Source organism: Pseudorca crassidens, chromosome 21, assembly GCF_039906515.1.
Source record: "Pseudorca crassidens isolate mPseCra1 chromosome 21, mPseCra1.hap1, whole genome shotgun sequence".
NCBI classification, from domain to species: domain Eukaryota; kingdom Metazoa; phylum Chordata; class Mammalia; order Artiodactyla; family Delphinidae; genus Pseudorca; species Pseudorca crassidens.
In genome coordinates, this window is record NC_090316.1 from 31,266,787 (window position 1) to 31,292,182 (window position 25,396).

The following is a 25,396-nucleotide window of genomic DNA, read 5'->3' on the forward strand; positions in this document are numbered from 1 at the left end:
TCTCTTGTCCTAATAATTGTGCTGCCTTTTTTTTTTTTTTTTTTACATTTTTGAAAATTTCTTTCACGTCTGGCTTAATAGAAGACAGTTGCATTCTAATATCTTCTGATATCTGCTTCTGCATCTGGTGTGTGGGGATGACTCATGTCATTTCGCTTCAGCTCCACCGTGTGCTCTTGAGGGTGAGGAGTGAGCGGGCTGGGAATGTATCCTTGTCATGATGGCAGTAGTTCTGACTCACATCAGGCGTCTTCTCTGTTCACACTTTGAGAGTCACGGCTGATGAGTGCTGTTGACATTTTGGTGTGTCATCTTCCAGACTTAAAGTGAGAAATACTTCACTGTACAATACCATACACATGCACATTTCATTCTTATTTTAGAGACCTTTCTGTATCATTAGGGATAGATTTGCCTCATTCTTTTTTTATTGCACTGTGTTTTATTATATTTTCAGCTATTATTTGTGTACTAAATGTTGAACAGTAATAGTCTAATGAAATATAGTTGGAGATGGGGTTAGTGGCCTTATTTTAAAAAGACTTAGATTGGTGACATGATTTTGTAAACACGCGAGTGATTGATCTGGGTTATGGAGAGATGAATAAAATGTTTTAAGATTAATGTTTCAGTATTATATGAATGAATCAGAAGAGGAGAAACCATAGCGAAGGAGATCATTTAGAAAATCATTGTAATTGTTTAGATTTGAGCAGCTGAATGCTTAGGAGTGGGTAATGGCCGAGGGATTCCCAAGGCAGGTATGGAGGTGAAGGGTGATGCAGGAGGGGAAATGGCAGATGTGAGGACAGACGGGCTGTAGAAGCAGGAGGTACAGCTCAGCGTAGCTGGGACCGCAGAGCTAGGTCTCCAGGTGATGGTGGTGCCTTGACAGAAACACACAGGAAGGAGAACTTGGTTTTGGAGGATAGATAAACTTTCTGGCTTCAATTTCTTTAGGACCCTTCTAGCTCTAGCTTATTCATTTTATGGCCTGTTTACTCTTAAATTGTGCATTTAATAGCATGTGCTTTATGAGTGCCACACAGTGATCATTTTGGAGTGTTGCATGTCTCAAGTTATTGCATAAAAATTGTACTTCCTGTACCTGCCTCTCACTTCTCTTCTGCTCTTACACTTAAAAACACCAAATAGAGAAGGTTTTGGTAAATTGAATTTGTATTGCCTTTTGTGTTTGGTAATAAATGTACTTGTGTTAAAGGACATGTCTATTAGAATGACCTGTGTAGGGATTTCTTTCATTGCTAACTGACACGTGTGCAGATTTAATGTTGTGTGACCCTCATAGAACATGCTCGTTACCGTTCGCTTTGATCACACAGATGCAGGACAGCTGGAGTGCACATCGATGAATCGCTGTTCCCTGCAGCTAATCCCAATGAGCACCTACCAAGCCTAATGAAAAAAAAAGTAAGTACGGGACTTCAGTGTGGACTCTGGCAGTCATCAATTTATTCATTTTTTTCTTCCTAGAAAATAAAACTTTTAGAAATATATTCAAGAGTTGTCTTAATATTGCTATTGATTGTATTATTCTTCTCACACAGCATTTTTTAATGAGTTATAGAGCTTACTTTATCCCATGAATGCTTTGATGTAGTTTGTGATAAATGGAAGAGACTGTTTGCCCAAAGGAGAACTAAAAGTTGCCAAGAAACTAGCACCCTTTCAGGTGCTCTGGTAACTACTTCAGGATTCAGGTTCTCAACATCTGTAGTAAAATACATTTGATCTGTTTGGCTGGAAAATCTCAAAAGTCTGAGGCAGAAATAGCTAAGTGTACACAGTTATTTATTACAGAAGATCTGTGCAAATACAGAGATGCTGCTTTCCTCTGAGGTCTGGTTCACGTTTGAACCACAACCGTTTTGGTTTTTTATTATTTAAAAGTTTTAATTGATTTCTGTATCTGAGGGTAAACTGTTCGCTGTGACATCAGTCACTTTGTTGTCATGTGAGAATCCCCGTTGGAGAGAAGATTTACAGACTTTCTCCACACTGAGTGAGGCAGAGGAGAGCTGTAGACTAGGGAAGACATTCCCATGGATGTCTCCAAGTTTTCTGAAATAGTAAATCCTGTGTCTCCATCACATTTCATCTCAGACAAGCTGGAACGCACCCGTGCAGTGATGGAAACTCACTTGTCTCCATCCAGATTGTGTCGGACGGTAGTGAAATGGAGCGTCTCATGACTCTGTGATAGACCAGCAGCAGCTGGTAGTACGTTGGGTGAACACAGATCAGACATATCGCTCCTAATTTCCCTTCCCTCAAAATAAGCACTCTTCAGTTTGACTTGGGTCCTTGCTGATCAGATGGTCTTCAGTACATGTGCTTTGAGTGAACGAGGTTCTACTACGTTACGTGTACTATTTGGGGGGTTGCTTTTTCTTCTTCACTTAACCGTGTGTTTTCATGTCAGTGTGTGTACGTGGCTCCACTTCCTTCTGCTTTGTGTTAAACAGCATGAATGTGTCTTGGATTCATGCACCCTTAGATCATGGACGATTTTTACTAAGTATGTTGTTTGTGTGATGTATTTGAGTTTATTTCTCCAAGCGGAATATCTAGAAAGGGACTTACAGTTCCACCAGCAGTGTACAAGGGTACTTTTTCTTAACACTGACCAATGCTGGATGTTAGTCATCTTTTAAATTTTTCCTAATCTGAAGTGTTAATAATGTCTGCTCGTACCCTTCACCACTTAAGGTTTTATTAGTCCCTACAAGCATTCCCCTTCCTTCCTTTCTCCAAATGCAGTTGCAGATTAAACCTGACTCCAGACCTTATTCTTTTGGTCTTTGGGGAGGGTCTTCGCTCCCCTCACCCTGCTGCCAGCCTGACCCTCTTGCTTGCTGTTCTTCAAACATACCACGTTTGTTTGTGTTTTAGGGCCATTGCATTGCCTGTCCCTCTGTCTGGAACACACTTCCCCCCATCCATCCATAGACGGTTTTCTGACGTCCACAGGGCTTTGTACTGCTGGTCCTTTCTCACTAAGCGGCGGTTCACTCCCCTGTCTACAGTGGCAGGTCCTTCCCACCATGCCAGCCATCCTGAGCCCCCGGCCTGCTTTTTCCTTACTATAGTACTTGCCCCTTGGTAACATATTGCAGAAGTGCGGGCAGCCAGACTCTCGCGAAGACCCCAGAACCCCGCGTGGCAGTGCTCCCGAGTCCACAGAGTGCATGCTGGTCCCCTGCCCCTGTTCTAACTGCATTACCTCTGCCAGCGACGGGGCCCTCTCACTGGTAATGGGCAGTGTTGACGAGCTTTGGGGGTAGAAACGCCCCAAGCACCAGGGGCCCATAGTTACAAAGCAACACTGTTAAATTAGTGCCTTGCATGCTGTCCAGGTACTTTGGCAAAAACAGTTCAGGCCAGCTCCAGGCCTGCTGGAACTAATCCTCCTGACACACACACACGATGTAGTTTACTTATTTGTCATGTGTATTTTCTGTCACTCCTTCATAGAGTATAAGCTCCCTGATGCAGGGATCTTTCTTTGTTTCAAGACCAGTGACTGACACACAGTAACATTTTTGTTAAATGATGAATGAGTGCATTACTAACAGATAGAGCAGGGTGCTGAACAAGAGCACAGTGTAGCAGCAGCCTTGAATGGCTAAGAAGTTCTTCCTTTAGACCGGGACGCATGTGACCACACTTGGGCTGGACGCCTAAAGAGGCCTGGACAGAAGACACGCTTCCCTAGCATCCTTCAGAGACCCTCGGGTGTAGGAGTAACTGTAGGTGAAGTCGGTGTCAAGCTCAGCTTTTGTATTTACGGTGGCGACCTGCCCAAATGGGCTCTTCCACAGGGGACCTGGGGGCCTGCGGTGTAAAAAGTGCTAGGAGACATGAGGTGAGGTGAGGTGAGATGGTGACCCGGACAGGAGGTGAGGTGAGATGGTGACCCGGACGTCACGTGTCCGAGGTTTCCTCATTCCCTACCCTTTGGACGTGTGGCCACAGGTTTTGTTTTTTACTGGCTGAATGGAGTTGCTGTGATGTAAAGACAGTAAGACAAGATTAAATTATGGTTCTCTTCTTTGGTGGTTATAAAATAATTACTTTCGTGTTTTATTACTGTGTCATGACTTTTTAGGGAGGGGGGAGATAGACATAAAAGTAGCAAAAAATAAGGAAAAGGAGACTAATGTTGTTTAAGAATCTTCATGGAAACTAAGAATGCTGGGGTCCTGAAAATGCCTCAGAAAACATAGCTACTTAGTGTGTAGCTCTTTATTCAGTCTGAAAATTCTGTCCATATTCTTACAGTTATAGGAAGAATAAACATTACAAATTCACATATAGTGAAGAAATATCTCTTTAAGTAGGTTGTATTATGGATGTTACAAAAGATATCAGGAATGTGTACGGAAGGGTTCTTTTCCTGTCTTACACAATCGCAATACAGTATTATTTTTCTGTCCTTTTTGTACAGCGCAAGTGTATGCAGCCCAAAGATTTTATGCCTAAAACACCAGAAAATGATAAAAGACTGCAAAAGAAGTTTGAGAAAATGGCTAAAGAGCTGCAGCAGCAGAAAACCACTGTGGGTAAGCTGAGAAATGCAGGCCGGCCCCCGGTGCCTGTGTCTGTACTTCCGAAGCAGCAGAACTGAGCAGAACCTTTAGCCTGCACAGTGCCGCCCGATGCCTTTGCAGAACATTGGCTGAATCCTTTGTTCTTGCGCTCGGTCATCCCACTGCTTGATGAATCGAGTCTCTCGGTGCTGTGCTGGTGCCTCCCTGACAAATCCCACATGACCGTCTGGTCTGCTGCCCCAGACAGACGTGGAGTTCTCCTTGGCATCTGTCCGCCCTGGTGCCTGTCACCCCCCTGGACCCCAGACCTGCTCTGAAGTGGTCTCCCAACTCCTCCTCTGCCCTCTTCTCCCAAGCCTGCAGCACCCCATGTGGGCGTCCGGCAGCTCCTTGGCTGGCCTTCCAGCCGCTGTGTCCTTAGCCTCCACCTCCCTGCTTCAGTCAGAAGGGTGTACGTCCGAGCTCACGTGGCCGCCCCACCCGGGCTTTAACGGTCCTCAGTGTCGTCCTAAGGAAAAGTTACTTAGGGTAAAATCCTGTATTTCACGTGTCCTGCAGCCGACCACATCCTATCTGATCTGCCTGTCCTGCAGCCTCACCTCAGCTCTGCCCCTCTCTGCTGTCAGCCTTCATACCTCTGCCATTTGGCCATCTTTCCTGCACCAGTGATAGTGTATTTGGAAAGAATTCAGCAAAATGGTAATGATAGATTTTAAAAAGTTCTCTTTTTAGACCAAATTTATGTCTGAATTGTCTTTTAAAAACTACAACTATAAGGTATTAAAGATTCAACTAACGTATGTCTGCATATTGCCAGAAGTGCAGTAAAAGTTGTGCAGGCCTAAGAGTTGCAAAGGAGAGGCTATTGAATGATTTGTGGTCTGTTTTTTAAGGGGGGGGACAGGTGGTCAGGGTCCTAAAGTTCTTTCATTACCTGCAAGGTGTGGATTCCAGGAAGCACACCACTGTTCACCCCACCACTGAGCCCCTTACTTCATGGCCCAAGGATCCCCTGACCTCCTTCCTGCCGCCGAGTGCACGTGCGGGTCTGTGTGTGTGTCTGTCAAAAGGGAAGAGGAGGACTTCCCTGGTGGCGCAGTGGTTGGGAGTCCGCCTGCCGATGCAGGGGATGCGGGTTCGTGCCCCGGTCCGGGAGGATCCCATGTGCTGCAGAGAGGCTGGGCCCGTGAGCCGTGGCCGCTGGGCCTGTGTGTCCGGGGCCTGTGTTCCGCGGCGGGGGAGGCCGCAGTGATGGGAGGCCCGCGTACCGCAAAAAAAAAAAAAAAAAGAGAGAAAAAAAAGGGAAGAGGAACCCGTGGAGTAGGGGACAGGGGTGTCCTTAAGAGGAATCATATTGTTGAAGGAGGAAGGCATTTTTTTGAGATTAAAACTGGATTTTTGTTTCTTTTCAGATAATGATGTTCCTGTTCTCTTGTTTGAATCTAATGGCTCCTTGGTGTACAGTCCCACAGTTAAAATCTGCAGTGGCCACCACAGTGCAGTGGAGAAGAGGCTGCAGGAGATGAAGGAGAAACGGGAGAATCTTTCCCCCACCTGTAAGTGACACTTCATACGATGGAAATTACAAAGTAGGTGAATAAATTGTGGAAAGGGTTTTTTTTTTTTCCTTTACATAGATATTTTAGTTAATTTAGCTTATAATCATTTTTTTACCTCTATCAGCGTAGACTTTGTTGATATTTTCTTCCAGAAAATCTTATGCTTTATTAAGATTTTTAAAGAGTATATTGGGTATGTAGTATTCTCCAGGTTTAAGATCCTGTTGTTCCTTTGTAATTTTTCATATATTCGGGATTTTTTTTTTTAATTAATTGGGCCCCTCTTTTGAAGGAGTTTGCTTTAGATTAAGTAATGCTTCAGTTTATGTTTTCCTTTATTTCTTTTATCTTGAAAGTTTTTAAGTAATATACAGAACGTTGACCAGTAGTACATCGTTTGTAGTAAACATCCATCTTGATTCCCACCTCATTCTCCTCTGCCGCTGGGTAACCCATGTTTTATGTTGATGTGTTTCTCCAGATCTTTTTCAGTGGGTCACATGTCTATGTACACATGAACAAGATAAGGCTTCTGTATTTTCCTCTGTGGTGGTGTAACTTTTCTTTACCTAAATTGGATCATGGCATACCTCTCATTTTCAGCTTTCTTGTTTTACTGAAGAGTGTATTGGTGTGGACCTCCATCTTTATTTTAATCTTTAAAGATGTCGCATAGTAGTCTAGACTTCTGATATTGAAGCATCCGTCTGTTGCTGGATATTTGTCCATTTTGTCTTTCTTTTTTTTTTTAATTTTTGGCCTCGCTGTGCAGCTTGCGGGATCTTAGTTCCCCGATGAGGGAGGGGATTGAACTGCAGGCCCCAGGAGTCCTAGCCACTGGACCAGCCAGCGAATTCCCCCGGTGTTTCTTTATTAGAAACAGCGCTGCAGTTTTTATTCTTTTTAACTACATGGTATGGTGGTTCTTGTTCTTTTGTGACCGTTTTCCTCTCTGGACATAAGGCTTTTCCCCCCACTGTTTACTGTTATAACCCACACGCCAGTGGACATGCTTCTATATGAATCTTTATGTTCCTCTGTATTTCATGTATCGCAATAATAATTCATAAAGGCAGAATTTAAAAATTTTGGTAGATATTGTCACATTGTCCTTCAAAAAGTTTGTGTCATTTTACCCTTTGCCAGCTGTTTATAAGAACTGCAGTTTCACACCCTTGGGAAACTAGGTTAAGATACACGAACTCTGCTGTTTGTCATAATGCGGTGACTTTTGCGAAACAGAAATACTACGTTTAAGGTAGACAAATCTGTTCTGTTTGTCTTTTCCTTCTGGCCTCTAGGATTCCTGTGATGCTTAGAACTCCTCCACCACAAGCTTTCAAAATTGTATTTTCTGCTATTACTTGTATGGTTTATTTTTAAGGTTAGTTGTTTCATCTGTCCTGAATTTATATCTATATTTATGCAATGGGCATGTGTATCAGTTAAGGTTAGTTGTGGCTGCCGATAACGGACAAATGCAAAAACCAATGGCTGCACTTAGATAGAGTTGTGTTTCTCCGTCCTGCCAAAGAAAGAGGCAGGCAGGGTTCGGGGAGGCTGTTCTGTGGTGTCTTGGAGAGCGGGCTCCCGACCTCCTGCCTGGCTTCCCTGGAGCCAGCTCCCTGTGAGCAGCCTCACCAGCTCCTGCCGCTGCCGCTGCCGAGCTCTGCTGGCCAGAGTGCAGTCCTGTGGCTCTTCCTGCTTGCAAGCTAAGTGCGACTGTGTGTGGCCCAGGAGCTACAAAGGCAAAACACCACTCTGGATGAGCCAAGAAATACAATACAGTTCTTTGTGTTTGTACATCTAATTTAATCTGCCAGTTTAATTTAAAATGGGCAGTGGCATTCAGGATGGCATAGCTAAGGGGACTGCTGTAGTTTTAGCCTAGGAAGTAGGAAACCAAATACAAGTCACCTGCAGGGCACTGCAAGCAAGACTGAAGAGTAGTCTTAACTAGGGTGTGTGTCTGCACTCAAAATCAGGGTCTGTTGCAAGAGGCAGGTGGGAATGGCCATTGAGCTAGGTAACTAGCAGTGTTCCAGGGGACTGTCCAGATTGTTTCGACAAATCATTATATATGTGTGCAAACTAATTTGCCTTGAACTTTATTCCACTACTTTACAGTGTTAATTCTGCTACGTAACTGCCTCCCGCAGTTAAGTTTAAATTCAGCAGTTGAAAATGTTACCTGTGTGCTTACCTTTCTTATCTCGGTTTATTCTCATTTTCTAATCGTTCGCCCAAGTTTTCTCAGAAGTGTATTCTTTTAAGTCTCCTCAAAAAACATCTCTGGGGGGGCTTCCCTGATGGCGCAGCGGTTGAGAGTCCGCCTGCCGATGCAGGGGACATGGGTTCGTGCCCCGGTCCGGGAGGATCCCACATGCCGCAGAGTGGCTGGGCCCGTGAGCTATGGCCGCTGAGCCTGCGCGTCCAGAGCCCGTGCTCCGCAATGGGAGAGGCCACAGCAGTGAGAGGCCCGCGTACCGCAAAAAAAAAAAAAAAATCTCTGGGGACTTCCCTGGTGGCGCAGTGATTAAGAATCCTCCTGCCAACGCAGGGGACATGGGTTCGAGCCCTGGTCTGGGAAGATCCCACATGCCGCGGAGCAACTAAGCCCATGTGCCACAACTATTGAGCCTGTGCCCTAGAGCCCGCAAGCCACAACTACTGAGCCCGCGTGCCATAAATACTGAAGCCCGTGCGCCTAGAGCCCGTGCTCCACAATAAGAGAAGCCACCGCAATGAGAAGCCCGCGCACTGCAACAAAGAGTAGCCCCCGCTGGCTGCAACTAGAGAAAGCCCGCGTGCAGCAACAAAGACCCAATGAGCCAAAACTAAATAAATAAATTAATTAATTATTAATTAAAAAAAAAATCTCTGGCCGTGAGACCGAGATCTCTCTCTTGTCTGTGCTCTGTTGCATGCACAGCCTTTGAAGGTGACGCCTGTGGCCTTAGCTGTTGAATCGCTGATCTCTGGGATGTTTTTCTCTGAAGCCCCCGCCCTCCGGACACTTGGGGCTGCGTAGTTCTTTGTTGCTGGGACCATCCTGTGCCCGGCAGAGTGATCCGCAGCATCCCCGGCCCCTGCCCCCTAGATGCCGGCAGCATGGCTCCTGTCCACCGCAGCCCCACCCGCGACGTCCAGCAGCATCTGCAGGGGCCAGGCCGCCCCTGGTTGAGAACCACTGCTCTGGTCATAGAGGCAGCTGTCGGTGATCATCGTGAGAAAAGCCTTGATCGTTGAGAAGTGAGACTGACTGAAAGGTTCTCTACCCGTATCGAGCTTCTGCTTAGGTCTAGGCCGGCCGACTTTCCAAGAGCCCTTCCAACTTTTATTATCCTAGGATTCTGTGCCTTTTTTATGATATGATTTGTATAAATTATATTTTAATGATTCTCATCATCTGTAATAGATTTGAGTAAGATATCTAGAATAGCACGTATTAGGAATAAGTCGTGGGTGTGGGTGTGTGTGTCAGTGCCACATGAGTGGAATGAGTGGACCTAGTATTGGCTTCATCTACTACCAGAGATCAGAGTTGTTATTTAATGAGGAGTTTTGATTATGTTTTCAGCTTCCCAGATCGTTGAAAAGTCTGACGATAACACCGTTAACGCTCTGTGTGAAGCATCTTTGAAACTTTCGCATGATACTTTGTGTTCAGGTAAAATTATTTTCACAAAAGCTTCGTTCTGTGCATGGTTTATTCTTTAATCTCTTTGGCGTGTACTGAAATTATTTGCCCACGTATCTTAAGTAATCACCATCTTTTTATTTCATACTTGATGCATGTGTGAAACAAGTGACAACAATAACTAGCTCAGTTTCATCGTTGGCTGTGCCGTGGGCGCTGCTCGCGTGTCTGTATCTTGTCTGATTGTCCTGTTAGCCCCGTGACGCAGGCCCCGTCGTTGTCCCCCTCCTGCCGGTGAGAAAGTCCGGCCAGCGAGAAGTCAGACAGCTCGTAAGAGGTCACACCATTTGTGAGCGGCCGAGCTGGGCTTCGAAGTAGGCAGTCTGACTTCAGAGTTTACTCTCTTATGCCGTGTCATGCTGCTTGCTAGCCTTTTGAAAAGTGAGCTAAGCTTATTCAGCTGCTAAAATTAAACACGTCCTATGTTTCCAGCTGCTGACTTAGAGACACGCAGCACCACCCGCCCGCTGGGCTTCTCTCTGCTCCCTGGGGGCTGCCCCTCTCCTCCCTCTTTAAAAGTAGAGCCTTAGTGGTGTCAGTCAGTAAGTTAAGACATCTCTGTTGCCTCTGGTGTGGAGTTTCTATAAACTGGGGGTCCTCCATCTGTTCAGCAAGCGCCGAGCCCCTATCAGAGGAGCCAGTGCTGGGCCAACGGCTCCGGATTCCAGAAAGCAGTGTCTGTGCTGGGGGCCTCTAGGCTAGGGAGGGGGGCAGATAGGAGTATAAGCACAGGGCGGTGACACACATGCTCTTAAAGGTTTGGGTGGAATTCTGTGTAGCAGAGGAGGACGTGCAAGACCAGAGCTGGTGAAGTCTGGGAGGATTTGCAGAGGTCTGACGTCCGAGGTGGGTTTCGAAGGAAGGGTAGTGTTTATCCAGGTTAGAGCGTGGAGCAGGGGGAGTGTAAAGGCAGCTTTTGGGAGCTGGGCAGAGCTTCGCGTTACCCTCAAGAAACGTGTAGGAAGGTGCGTGGAGAGCCAGAGCCCTGAGATGTGCCAGGCGGTTCCTGGAATTTGAATACAGAGTGAGGACTTTGGCAGGCAGCAGGGAGCCTGGGCAGCCGAGTTCATGGTGGTTGACTAGAGCCTGAACGCAGTGGTCCTTCATTCTCGGACTCCTGGCCTCCTCGAGGCCTCAGTGACGGGGTGCGGACGCTGTTCGTGGAGCGAGGCGCCCGGGCGTGTGAACATGCAGAGCACCACGCCCTCTCCGACCCCACCTTGTTCCCCGCGCACGGGGAAGCCCGGGTCCCCTGGTTAGAAACGCCGGCCAGGAGAGTGTCCTCACCTGCCGTGAGAAGCGGGTGTGGGTGACGCCCTTCTGAAGCAGGAGCCGTGCTTAGGGAGGGTCGCTTTATCACGTTATGGGCGGACTGAGAATTAGTCTTGTAATAATGTAAACCATTAAAAAGTTGGTTCTTTATTAATGTTTTCCAGAGGACTCCTTTGCTGGTGTTCTGCGCTTGTCTTTTGACGATCTTTGTGGGAGCTCTGGATGTGGGACTCAGCAGAGGAGACTGGGAGGATTCCTTGACGAAAGTAAAAGCGCTGCGTGGGCTTCCTCAGCTGTGTTGAAAACGAGAAGTGTCCGTCCGCCAGCATCTCCCGGGCCCCTTGGTCAGTTAACCCTTCACCAGCCCCCCGGCAGCCTTTCCAAGGGAGACACCCACCGGCAGAGGGTTGCTGCGGGCCAAGTCATCACCCCCGACGTGAAGCCAGCACGGGAGCCGGCTGAGGGGGTGTTTGATGAGAAGAGGGGCCTGTCTCCTACGCCATCTGTAACAAATGAGCCCGCCGGGGGCCCTTCATGTCCCCAGAGCCCCTCAGCCACGAGAAGAAGGGTGTCGGCGAACTCCAGTCCACCCCCGGAGGAGAGACTGAGCAAGAGGCGGTGCCTCGGGTGGCCCCCCGCGCCCCGGCTACAGCTGGAGAACAGCCCGAAGTGTGCGAGCAGCTCTGCCGTGGAGACTCTGGGCCGCGGGGAGTCCTCGTACGATGATTACTTTTCTCCCGATAACCTCAAGGAGAGGGACTCGGGGAGCCTCTTTCCCGGGGTGCAGCCGCCCGCCGGCCCTGCCCTGCTCCACTGCATGAGGAGCCTTTCCAGGAGAGAGAGGACCAGCCTCCTGGAAAGGGCTGACTTCTCCTGCATCGGCAGAAGCCCCAGGTCAGCCGGTGGTACCGACTCAACGGTGAAGGCTGGCTTCCGTCTCCAGAAGCCTGCAAACTACGGAGCTGATCCGGGCTTGAGCAGGGTGACTTCTAAGGAAACGCCTGCTGCTGAAGGAACCCCAGGGGACTGTCCCCGGGCCGAGGCTCGGGGAGGGGGAGACGCCCGCCCGGGCGGGAGTGACTCTCCCCATACCCTCAACGGACTCACTCCTCAGAAGGGACTTCGAGGTGATTTTACGTCTTTAAAAGGAAGCAATAAAGAAGTGAAAGGATGGATTGACATAAAAAGCACACAGAAAGAAGATACTCCTTCTAAAATGGTGAATTCCCCTGAAAGTGAAGCACAAAGTGATGATAAGCTAAACTTTGTAGGCGACTGGGATGTGGAAAAGTCTGCAGAGGCAATGGAAGAGTTACCCCGAGGAAGTAGTGAAAGTATGTGAGCCTCCTTTACTGGTCTCCCCACTATAAGAATATGTAGTAGTGTGTCCATCTTCCACGTTTATCACAACTTTTTCATAATCAAAATTTCCTTTTTTCCCTTTTATTAAACTTTAAAGAATGTATGTTTGATATTTACAGCGATAAATTCTTTAACTTCTTGAGGAATAGACAGCTTACTGCCCCATGGAATTTCTAGGTTCCTTGGTCAAACCTGTTATTAGGAATACATTTCTCTAAGTCTTATAGGTGAAAAGAAAAGGTGGTGTCTGGATGTGTTGTGTGAGCAATGGACTAGAGTGAGCGCTTTTCCTTGTTTCAGTGCAGCCTGTCACTGCAGCATCACTGTGCAAAGAGGCACGTGAGTGGAGGTCTTTTAAAACTCTCAGTTTGTAATGGTGAGGCCGTTTATTTTAGAAGGGAAATTGAGGAGTGTAAGCCATTCATTCTGTTAAGAAAAGATAAATAAATGTGGAAACAAGTTAATATTTATTTTTGAAGAAACTGGGCAATTTAGCTATGAAGAAATTTTTTAAGTATTTTTAAGTAAATAGTTCATTGTAACAGGCCTTATTAGATTTCTATTTATTTGCTTTAAGCACGTCATTTAAATAGATATATTCCTATCTGTAATTTAGTTGTAACCATAGTAATGAACTATGTCATAGCAAAAGTAGCAACAGTTTTGCACTTTCTGATGATAAGCACAGACAGGTTTCAGCAAGCAAAAGTGAAGAAATCTTGAACTTAAACCACCTTCACCTAAAGATTGGGTTAAAATTTTGATAAGGCCAAGTTTATTCTTCATTATTTCTCTACTCCTTGAATCATTTTAACCACCCTTTTCAAGTTGGAGAAGTTATATGGACTGAAATATAATCACAGATGCATTGCATATCTTTTCCTTGGGTATGAACTCCCCAAAATCATCTCAGTAAAAGAATTTAATTTGTATATCATTAACCTTCTTTTTATGTCTGAGCTTTCTGATATATATAAAACTTTATTATGTATTTATAAAATATATAAAATTTGACATAAAACTATATTTTACGTTCCATTAGGGTTAGTATGTGTTTTCAAAATATTTATTTTAAAATCATGTCAAGCCTAAAATTAATATAAAACAGTGAGTGTACGGAATTATTTTGGTAGCTAAGACTATCCCGTTCTTGAAGCTTACATTCTCGTTCTCAGTTTTCGTCTTGTGTATTCTTTCAGCTTTTGAATAATGCTTAATGACATGCAAATATAAGTCAAGGAAAAAAAAAAAAAAAAATCTGCTTCCAGGCGGTGTGAGCACCCTGCAGCCCCAGTGCTGTGCACAGTGTGATGGTCCTGCTCTGGGGCTCACCGCCATGTCCAGGGCCCCGAGGGTTCTGGGGCTCACGGGCTGTAGGCAGGGCCCTGGCGTAACTGAATCTCAGAGACGGAATCAGATATTCTGTGTTCCCTAACGTAAGGACATGTAGATTGGTCTTGTTTTACGTCATCCCAAGAGAGAGAAAATCATTGAATATAGGACAGGAAAAGACTTACCTATTGTCTAGCCTAAACCTAGGTCTTTGTTTTATGGTGGTAAAATAAAGACCCACTGATGTCTTAGGTGGTCCACAGTCAGTCCACCTGGCATCCCACCTCTCTCTGGGAGCCCCCCCCCCGCCCCCGCCCAGGTAAAAGCACATGGCCTGCGGGCTACCTTAGACATTCGTAGATGCCGAAATTGCGAAGCGGTGAAGCCCACTCTGTACTCCAAGCTGTACCTCTGCAAATCTTTTATGTTGCAATAAAAGTCTTTTTTCAATTTCTGTTTCCGTTCACTTTTACTCATCACCCTTGTCAGTGTCTAAGATAGATAGTGTGCAGCAAAGGTTGTGAGAAGAGGTTACAAATACACTCAGTGATAAACGTTAACAGAACAAGAATGGAGGGAGAAACTTCTGATTTTTAGAATAACCTTTGGAATCATATTAACCAATAATTGTTTTCTTTCTAAGCTTTTCATTCTCTAGTTTCATAAAAATACACAAATACATGCTCAGTGTAAGAGAAACTGCTAAAAAGGGTAAAATCATCCTGTCCTACTCTCCTCATCTACCCGTTTCTGTTAGTTCATTTAACAGGGGTTTTGTGCACCTGTCGTGTCCCGGGTTCCCTTCTAGTTCCCAGGGAGACGGCAGAGAAGGAGGCAGCGCCCCCGCCCCCCAGAGGTTACATCCTAGTGAGGAGGAGGGGACAGCAGGTGTACGTCAGCATCATGCCAGGTAGCGTGCCGTGTGAGACAAGGGCGCTGGTTAGGTTAGGGAAGGCCTCTCGGAGGAGGTGACCTTGGCTCACAGGCCTGGGCGTGGGAGAACAGGTACCTCGTGGCTGGGGATCATGTTTCAGCCTGAGGAAGCAGCAAGTGCAAATGTCCTGAGGTAGAAAATGCCCACAAGCGCCGCAAGGAAGCCACCATAGCGACAGCTCTGGGCTGAGGGAGACGGGCAGGAAGTACAGTCAGAGAGGCCCCGACAAGCCTGGGGTGGCTTTGTTTTGTTTTCAAGTGTGATGAGCCACTGGCGGGCTTCAAGCAGGGAGTAACCAGTTGTGATTTTTGTTTTAGATGTAACCCTGGGAGTGTCTGCTAGAGGCAGTCAGCCAGCAGTTGTGTTTCCTTCCAGACATTGTGTGTGTGCGTGTGTGTATGTGTGTGTGTGTGTACAAACACACAAGTGCAAGAAGATGTTTTAGGGGGATTTTATCGCATACGTAGGATTACATTATCCCATTGCCTTAAAATCTGTTTTTTTGAAAAATATGTCGTTTCCGTATCAGTATCAACAGAGCAATAGGTCTACCTCATTTTAAAATATGTTTCAGGAGTCAATGAAATTTTTCTGTAATGAGTCAGATAGTAAATATTTTAGACTTTGTGGGCCAGGAGGCAAAATCAAAGTACATAGGTAGTTATACAATGAGAAAAAGACATTTTTATCGGCTGAACTGAAAGTTGAGTATAACTTTTTTGTAATACAAGTCTAATGAGAGTAGAATTCTACTTTGGGGGAAGAATAACTTAATTGGGGTTCAGATTGAGTGATCTCATCAAAATTGATCGCTGATGTTTATTAAGGCTGACGTGTAATAAGATTTTACGTATTTCACCTTTGAAAATGCCGTTTCACACAGATAGCCTACCACTCCCGAAGCAGGCGGTTTTCATCGAGCACATGTTGCCTCGGAAGGATCTACAGGCTTTTATTAGTGTCCGCTGCGTGTGCCCTGTAGCACGTCCTCCTGGAGCAGGTGAAGCTCCTCCGCTGTGCAGTCGTGTGGGGTTTGAGTAAATCCCCTTTGCTCTTGCCTCAAGGTCTGCAAAACGTTGCTGGAACTGGAGCTTGCTTGTGGGAGACACATCCACATCAAATTACCACGACAATGGAGATCTTCTTGTTTTAACTTCTGGCACCGCAGGACAGGAAGTATGTAAAGCTGCTAGATGTCACTTACGTGTGGAAATGGCTTTCCACCCCCTGTGGCATTGCTGACCACAGCTCTTCGGATGCCCACCTGAGGTCCGTTTTCACTGTCAACTAGGTAAAGCCGATTCATCATCCTGAATTAGCGCACAGCTTGGCCGATGCTCGTTTCTCAGTAACAAAGGTGGCTGGAGTGGTCCCACGGGTGCCGCGTGGCCACCGGCAGGAGCAGAAGGAAATCCTTTCCACACCCGTGCCCTCACTGTGGTCCCTTGGTCTGAGAGAGGCTTTGCTGTGGATGATGGAATTGCATGTCAGCACAGACACGTGCCTTATCTAAACAGATTGGCCATGTCCAATTATTAGGTTCTTTTGGATGAATCATAGTCGCCAGTAGAGGTTGATGAAAGCTAGTTTGCCGTCTTCTGCAAGCTCTGTCTACCAGCTCTGTCTCCAGACACGCAGATATTATAAAACATGATTGGCATGCAGATGGGGAACTGTCCACAGATCAGACCTATAAGCTGAAGTCCCCGGTCTTGTCCTTTAAGTTAACTGTCTGTACCTGATCTGAAAGGTTTAGTAGAGGCAGACGGGATTCTCGGGGCTCATTTCTGGAAACTGGGCAGCATCAGGCCACTAGATAACCCTCAGCCCTGCAGTTTCTTACAGGACCATTTAGGGACCAAGTCTTGGATATGACCCCTGGGTACCAGCTATGGCACGTGCCCTACTCATATGTGGGTAGGAGGGCCCTGTGATATTCTAGCCAATCCATGAATTTAACTGAGAAACATTCCTGGCATCCATTACTCTGATTAACAAGCCGATGATATCACCAGTTACCACTCATTTCTTTCATCCATTTTGCCAGTTAACAAAGCATCTAGTATTGGGCGGGAGGGTTTATAGGAGTTGTCTCTAAAGTGTGATGTTTCTGTGAGCTCACCACTACTGGCGGGGGTGTCTTGATAGGGAAGCAGTAGCTCACGTACTTCATGTCACACAGTCTGATGAAATGTGCTAACTTACAGCCTTCACGACACTGTGCTGCTCTGTCTTGGTGCACTAATCCTTGGGACAGAAATGGCAGGAGGGGTCTGCTGGCTTTGGTGGGTTTGTTGGTGGTCAGTGCCTGTGTCTCTGAGTTGGGAAGGATTATGAGGCTTGGTCTTGGCTTTGAAGGACAAGGTGACATGAATAGTAGTGTCTGCTTAGAGAAGTGATTAACATGCTTCAGTAGCGGGTTTATCTGGATTATCACTTTAATTGCTGGAGAATTACAGGCAAAAATGCTATAGTAATTGTCTGTAGAAGGTATTTTGTATATTTCTTCATTTGTAACCCCAGGCAGGGAAGAATTGCTTTTATAATTTCAGATTTGTTTTGCAGCCTTTTGAGAAAGTGATAATCTTATTTTGATGTAGTTGATACATCTCACTGAAGTCATCAGCAGATATACCATTTTCAATTGAATTAATTAAAAATATTTCATACATGTTTTACGAAAGCAAAGCCCAGCAAATTATAGGCACTTACGTATTCTTATTCAGTGTAGAACATTTTGTATATTCTGAATATTTCTTCATTTAAGAGAAAGTATGATTTACTATTGTACCAAGTAGGTAGGCATACGTGTACATGTATCCCTTAAGTATTTAAAATTGAAGATTAATTATTGTACTTCTGGGTAATTCAAGTAAAATACAAATATATTCAGAAGAGTGTTTCTCCACACCCTCTTCTCCAGAACCTGCCAGACCACTCACTGGAGGTAAGAAATCCTAACAGCTTGACGTAAGTTACTCAACCTATGTGGCTACAAGGAGGATATTAGAACCCACTGATTATTTGACTGCTTGATTTGTTTATTTGTGTATTTATTCATTTATTCGCTAATCACCTATGTCCAGCACATAAGCACAAGGAGAGTTAATGATGTAAAGCTCTGTCCATTTCCCTTCAGGAGCTTAGACATGCAGGGAAGACGGAGTCAAGTTAATCCATATATGAGGATCAGGCAATTCAAAAGATGGAGAGATGACCCCCAATGGGAGAGGTTATATGGTATTAAAACTGATATACGTATTTAAAATCCAGATTTTAATTATCTCTACAATGATTATAAAGGAAAAGATTCCACATCATCTTTTGAAGATCATCATTAGATTTTATTTTTGTTTTCTTGGTTAACAAAGTGAACTTGATATTTTAGCAAATGAATGTGTGTGTGTGTGTGTGTGTGTGTGTGTATTGTCACCTGAGTATTGCTTGTATAGAACTTGTGAACTGGCACGTATCCAAATCCCAAAAGTATATATGGAAAGGATTTTTCCTGGGAGTCTTTTAAGGCTCTTTCCACAGTTTTAATATTCTGCATTCTACATTGTTCTTAAATAATTCATTATTCAGATTTTAGGAGCTCAGAAGAAATTTCCCACTGGGACCGCGTTAACATTTTCTATTGATTAGTATATGCCTTTATTGTTAAAATTATAGATTCTTAAAAATCAGCCTTCAGAAGCCTTTTTTTCTTCGATATCGTTGATCTTAGAGTGTCTTGTACCTGTAAATATTAATTGCTTTAATATATTATTAGTAACAATATTATTAGTCTTAATTCTGTGTCTTGGAAGTAGGAAAGTAGGCTGTGCAGGAGGATAGATTGTCGGGAATAAGTTTATTTTGTATTTCTCTGCCCTGGACAAAACATGGACCAGGTTTCTTTTCTTTTTTATTTGTAACATCTTCATTGGAGTATAATTGCTTTACAATGGTGTGTTAGTTTCTGCTGTACAACATAGTAAATCAGCTATACATAAACATGTATCCCCATATCTCCTCCCTCTTGCATCTCCCTCCCACCCTCCCTATCCCACTCCTCTAGGTGGTCACAAAGCACCAAGCTGATCTCCCTGTGCTATGTGGCCGCTTCCCACTAGCTATCTATTTTACATTTGGTAGTGTATATAAGTCCATGCCACTCTCTCACTTCGTCCCAGCTTCCCCTTCCCCTTCCCCGTGCCTCAGGTTCATTCTCTACATCTGCATCTTTATTCCTGTCCTGCCCCTCGGTTCTTCAGAACCTTTTTTTTTTTAGATTCCATATATATGTGTTAGCATACGGTATTTGTTTTTCTTTCTGACTTACTTCACTCTGTATGATAGTCTCTAGGTCCATCCACCTCACTACAAATAATTCAATTTCATTTCTTTTTATGGCGGAGTAATATTCTTTTGTATATAATATGTGCCACATCTTCTTTATCCATTCATCTGTTGATGGACACTTAGGTTGCTTCCATGTCCTGGCTATTGTAAATAGAGCTGCAATGAACATTGTGGTACGTGCTTCTTTTTGAATTATGGTTTTCTCGGGGTATATGCCCAGTAGTGGGATTTCAGGGTCATATGGTAGTTCTTTTTTTAGTTTTTTGAGTAACCTCCATACTGTTCTCCATAGTAGCTGGTATCAATTTACATTCCCACCAGCAGTGCAAGAGGGTTCCCTTTTCTCCACACCCTCTCCAGCATTTACTGTTTCTGAATATTGTGATGATGGCCATTCTGACTGGTGTGAGGTGATACCTCATTGTAGTTTTGATTTGCATTTCTCTAGTGATTAGTGATGTTGAGCATCCTTTCATGTGTTTGTTGGCAATCTGTATGTCTTCTTTGGAGAAATGTCTATTTAGGTCTTCTGCCCATTTTTGGATTGCATTGTATGTTTTTCTGATATTGAGCTGTATGAAGTGCATGTATATTTTGGAGATTAATCCTTTGTCCGTTGCTTCGTTTGCAAGTATTTTCTCCCATTCTGAGGGTTGTCTTTTCATCTTATTTATGGGTTCCTTTGCTGTGCAAAAGGTTTTAAGTTTCATTAGGTCCCATCTGTTTATTTTTGTTTTTATTTCCATTTCTCTAGGAAGTGGGTCAGAAAGATCTTGCTGTGGTGTATGTCATAGAGTGTTCTGCCTATATTTTCCTCTAAGTTTTATAGTGTCTGGCCTTACATTTAGGTCTTTAATCTCTTTTGATTTTATATTTGTGTATGGTGTTAGGGAGTGTTCTAATTTCATTCTTTGACATGTAGCTGTCCAGTTTTCCCAGCACCACTTATTGAAGAGGCTGTCTTATCTCCATTGTATATTCTTGCCTCCTTTATCAAAAATAAGTTGACCATATGTGTGTGGGTTTATCTCTGGGCTTTCTATCCTGTTCCATTGATCTATATTTTTGTTTTTGTGCCAGTACCACACTGTCTTGATTACTGTAGCTTTGTAGTATAGTCTGAAGTCCGGGAGCCTGATTCCTCCAGCTCTGTTTTTCTTTCTAGGATTGCTTTGGCTATTCGGGGTCTTTTGTGTTTCCATACAAATTGTGAACTTTTTTGTTCTAGTTCTGTGAAAAATGCTATTGGTAGTTTGATAGGGATTGCACTGAATCTGTAGGTTGCTTTGGGTAGTATAGTCATTTTCACAATGTTGATTCTTCCAATCCAAGAATGTGGTATATCTCTCCATCTGTTTGTATCATCTTCAATTTCTTTCATCAGTGTCTTCTAGTTTTCTGCATACAGGTCTTCTGTCTCCTTAGGTAGGTTTATTCCTAGGTGTGTTTTTCTTTTTGTTGCAGTGGTAAATGGGAGTGTTTCCTTAATTTCTCTTTCAGATTTTTCATCATTAGTGTATAGGAATGTAAGAGGTTTCTGTGCATTAATTTTATATCCTGCTACTTTACCAAATTCATTGATTAGCTCTAGTAGTTTTCTGGTAGCATCTTTAGGATTCTCTATGTATAGTATCATGTCATCTGCAAATAGTGACAGCTTTACTTCTTCTTTTCCGATTTGGATTCCTTTTATTTCCTTTTCTTCTCTGATTGCTGTGGGTAAAACTTCCAAAACTATGTTGAATAAGAGTGGTGAGAGTGGGCAACCTTGTCTTGTTCCTGATCTTAGTGGAAATGCTTTCAGTTTTTCACCATTGAGGACGATGTTGGCTGTGGGTTTGTCATATATGGCCTTTATTATGTTGAGGAAAGTTCCCTCTATGCCTACTTTCTGCAGGGTTTTTATCATACATGGGCGTTGAATTTTGTCGAAAGCTTTCTCTGCATCTGTTGAGATGATCATATCGTTTTTCTCCTTCAATTTGTTAATATGATGTATCACGTTGATTGATTTGCGTATATTGAAGAATCCTTGCATTCCTGGAATAAACCCCACTTGATCATGGTGTATGATCCGTTTAATGTGCTGTTGGATTCTGTTTGCTAGTATTTTGTTGAGGATTTTTGCATCTATGTTCATCAGTGATATTGGCCTGTAGTTTTCTTTCTTTATGACATCCTTGTCTGGTTTTGGTATCAGGGTGATGGTGGCCTCGTAGAATGAGTTTGGGAGTGTTCCTCCCTCTGCTATATTTTGGAAGAGTTTGAGAAGGATAGGTGTTAGCTCTTCTCTAAATGTTTGATAGAATTCGCCTGTGAAGCAGTCTGGTCCTGGGCTTTTGTTTGTTGGAAGATTTTTAATCACAGTTTCAATTTCAGTGCTTGTGATTGGTCTGTTCATATTTTCTATTTCTTCCTGGTTCAGTCTTTTCAGGTTGTGCCTTTCTAAGAATTTGTCCATTTCTTCCAGGTTGTCCATTTTATTGGCATAGAGTAGCTTGTAGTAATCTCTCATGATCCTTTGTATTTCTGCAGTGTCAGTTGTTACTTCTTCTTTTTCATTTCTAATTCTATTGATTTGAGTCTTCTCCCTTTTTTTCTTGATGAGTCTGGCTAATGGTTTATCAGTTTTGTTTATCTTCTCAAAGAACCAGCTTTTAGTTTTATTGATCTTTGCTATCGTTTCCTTCATTTCTTTTTCATTTATTTCTGATCTGATTTTTATGATTTCTTTCCTTCTGCTAACTTTGGGGTGTTTTTGTTCTTCTTTCTCTAATTGCTTTAGGTGCAAGGTTAGGTTGTTTATTTGAGATGTTTCCTGTTTCTTAAGGTAGGATTGTATTGCTATAAACTTCCCTCTTAGAACTGCTTTTGCTGCATCCCATAGGTTTTGGGTCCTCGTGTCTCCATTGTCATTTGTTTCTAGGTATTTTTTGATTTCCTCTTTGAATACTTCAGTGATTACTTCGTTATTAAGTAGTGTATTGTTTAGCTTCCATGTGTTTGTATTTTTTACAGATCTTTTCGTGTAATTGATATCTAGTCTCATAGCGTTGTGGTCGGAAAAGATACTTGATACAATTTCAATTTTCTTAAATTTACCAAGGCTTGATTTGTGACCCAAGATATGATCTATCCTGGAGAATGTTCCATGAGCACTAGAGAAAAATGTGTGTTCTGTTGTTTTTGGATGGAATGTCCTATAAATATCAACTAAGTCCATCTTGTTTAATGTATCATTTAAAGCTTGTGTTTCCTTATTTATTTTCATTTTGGATGATCTGTCCATTGGTGAAAGTGGGGTGTTAAAGTCCCCTACTATGATTGTGTTACTGTCGATTTCCCCTTTTATGGCTGTTAGTATTTGCCTTATGTATTGAGGTGCTCCTATGTTGGGTGCATCAATATTTACAATTGTTATGTCTTCTTCTTGGATTGATCCCTTGATCATTATGTAGTGTCCTTCTTTGTCTCTTGTAATAGTCTTTATTTTAAAGTCTATTTTGTCTGATATGAGAATTGCTACTCGAGCTTTCTTTTGGTTTCTATTTGCATGAAATATCTTTTTCCATCCCCTTAATTTCAGTCTGTACGTGTCTCTAGGTCTGAAGTGGGTCTCTTGTAGACAGCAAATATATGGGTCTTGTTTTTGTATCCATTCAGCCAATCTGTGTCTTTTGGTGGGAGCATTTAGTCCATTTACATTTAAGGTAATTATCGATATGTATGTTCCTATTCCCATTTTCTTAATTGTTTTGGGTTCGTTATTGTAGATCTTTTCCTTCCCTCGTGTTTCTTGCCTAGAGAAGTTCCTTTAGCAGTTGTTGTAGAGCTGGTTTGGTGGTGCTGAACTCTCTCAGCTTTTGCTTGTCTGTAAAGGTTTTAATTTCTCCATCAAATCTGAATGAGATCCTTGCTGGGTAGAGTAATCTTGGTTGCAGGTTTTTCTCCTTCATCACTTTAAATATGTCCTGCCAGTGCCTTCTGGCTTGCAGAGTTTCTGCTGAAAGATCAGCTCTTAACCTTATGGGGATTCCCTTGTGTGTTATTTGTTGTTTTTCCCTTACTGCTTTTAATATATTTTCTTTGTATTTAATTTTTGATAGTTTGATTAATATGTGTCTCGGAGTGTTTCTCCTTGGATTTATCCTGTATGGGACTCTCTGTGTTTCCTGGACTTGACTATTTCCTTTCCCATTTTAGGGAAGTTTTCAACTGTAATCTCTCCAAATATTTTCTCAGTCCCTTTTTTTTCCTCTTCTTCTTGTGAGACCCCTATAATTCTAATGTTGGTGCATTTAATGTAGTCCCAGAAGTCTCTGAGACTGTCCTCAATTCCTTTCATTCTTTTTTCTTTATTCTGCTCTGTGGTAGTTATTTCCACTATTTTTTTTTTTTTTTTAGCGGTACGCGGGCCTCTCACTGTTGTGGCCTCTCCCGTTGCAGAGCACAGGCTCTGGACGTGCAGGCTCAGTGGCCATGGCTCACGGGCCCAGCTGCTCCACGGCATGTGGGATCTTCCCAGACCGGGGCACGAACCCGTGTCCCCTGCATAGGCAGGCGGACTGTCAACCACTGCGCCACCAGGGAAGCCCTGTTTCCACTCTTTTATCTTCCAGGTCACTTATCCATTCTTCTCCCTCAGTTATTCTGCTTTTGATTCCTTCTAGAGAATTTTAAATTTCACTTATTGTGTTGTTCATCATTGTTTGTTTGCTCTGTAGTTCTTCTAGGTTCTTGTTAAAAGTTTCTTGTATTTTCTCCATTCTGTTTCCAAGATTTTGGATCATCTTTACTATCATTACTCCGAATTCTTTTTCCGGTAGACTGCCTGTTTCCTCTTCATTTGTTAGGTCTGGTGGGTTTTTACCTTGCTCCTTCATCTGTTGTGTGTTTCTCTGTCTTCTCATTTTGCTTACCTTACTGTGTTTGGGGTCTCCTTTTCACAGGCTGCAAGTTCGTAGTTCTTGTTGTTTTTGGTGTCTGTCCCCAGTGGCTAAGGTTGGTTCAGTGGGTTGTGTAGGCTTCCTGGTGGAGGGGACTAGTGCCTGTGTTCTGGTGGATGAGGCTGGATCTTGTCTTTCTGGTGGGCAGGACTGTGTCTGGTGGCGTGTTTTGGGGTGTCTTGGAACTTATTTTGATTTTACGTGGCCTCTCTGCTAATGGATGGGGTTGTGTTCCTGGCTTGCTAGTTGTTTGGCATAGGGTGTCTAGCACTGGGGCTTGCTGGTCGTTGAGTGGAGCTGGGTCTTAGCGTTGAGATGGAGATCTCTGGGCGAGCTCTCGCCGATTGATATTATGTGGGGCTGGGAGATCTTTGGTGGACCTATGTCCTGAACTCGGCTCTCCCACCTCAGAGGCTCAGGCCTGACACCCCGCTGGAGCATGAAGACCCTGTCAGCCACATGGCTTTTGGGAAGTCTGAGGTCTTCTGCCAGAATTCAGTAGGTGTTTTTCAGGAGCTTTTCCTTGTGTAGATGTATTTTTGATGTATTTATGGGGAGGAAGATGATCCCCACGTCTTACTCCTCCGCCATCTGGAAGCCATGTCCCCTAGTCTTCATGGACCAAGTTTCTCTTAATAAATTTAATGGTTTTCTGAACTGTATGTTCTCATGCTGCCTTCGCCTGGTTCTGCCTCCAGAGAGATCTTCCCTTAGTATCAAAAGTATCTCTTAATCCTGCTCATTTCCATGGGGTGAGGGAAGGTAGTGATTTACCTAATTGACTCTGAGAGGCGAGTGAGTTCACTTTCTCACCTTGATGTATCAGTATTTGATGATATTGATGACCCAGACAAATTTCTGAATGGGGAAAATTCAGGCAACATAACAATAATAAACAGCCTGGGGTTGTGAAGTTCTTTTTCTCTGTATTTGATCCTTTTTTGAAAATCGAGGCAGTGAATCACTTATATAATGAAGAATGAAAATGAGGGGAGAGAAAAGAGTCTAGGATCTATGACTGGTCCTGGACGATTGATAACACCCATCACCCTGGGATATGTCGAAGGAAGAACAGCTACAGGGTGGACCGTGGCACGTCAGCCGAAATGTCTCGGGGGCGTTCATGATAGGTGTCCGTTGGGGGTTGGGTGTATCAAGTTGCACCTCAGGTGGGAGGCCTTAGCAAGGGACATTGAGCTAGGACCCTTCAGTAAAGGCTGACTTCATGGGCTATGGTGAAATCACCTTTGAGGCAATGACAGCCCACTTAAGGAGCAACCGTAGCAAAGAGTCTCCAAGAGGTAGGGAGCCAGGAAGATGGGGCCAATGTTTGCTCACTGATCTGCCTGTTCTCACCTTCCTTGGCACTCTCGGCT

At 43.9% G+C, this 25,396-nt stretch overlaps 1 protein-coding gene across 5 annotated transcripts in view; it reads left to right on the plus strand.

The window, feature by feature from the left end:
- Window positions 1-25,396, plus strand: part of MCPH1 (microcephalin 1) — a 236,894-nt gene that overhangs the window by 22,149 nt on the left and 189,349 nt on the right. For all 5 annotated transcript variants that reach the window (XM_067721973.1, XM_067721971.1, XM_067721969.1 and 2 more), the window contains 5 exons: window positions 1,344-1,431; window positions 4,469-4,583; window positions 5,984-6,127; window positions 9,711-9,800; window positions 11,267-12,436. In XM_067721973.1, coding sequence (XP_067578074.1) covers window positions 1,420-1,431; window positions 4,469-4,583; window positions 5,984-6,127; window positions 9,711-9,800; window positions 11,267-12,436 — 1,531 coding nt within the window. In that variant the 5' untranslated portion in view covers window positions 1,344-1,419. The remainder of the gene's footprint in view (window positions 1-1,343; window positions 1,432-4,468; window positions 4,584-5,983; window positions 6,128-9,710; window positions 9,801-11,266; window positions 12,437-25,396) is intronic.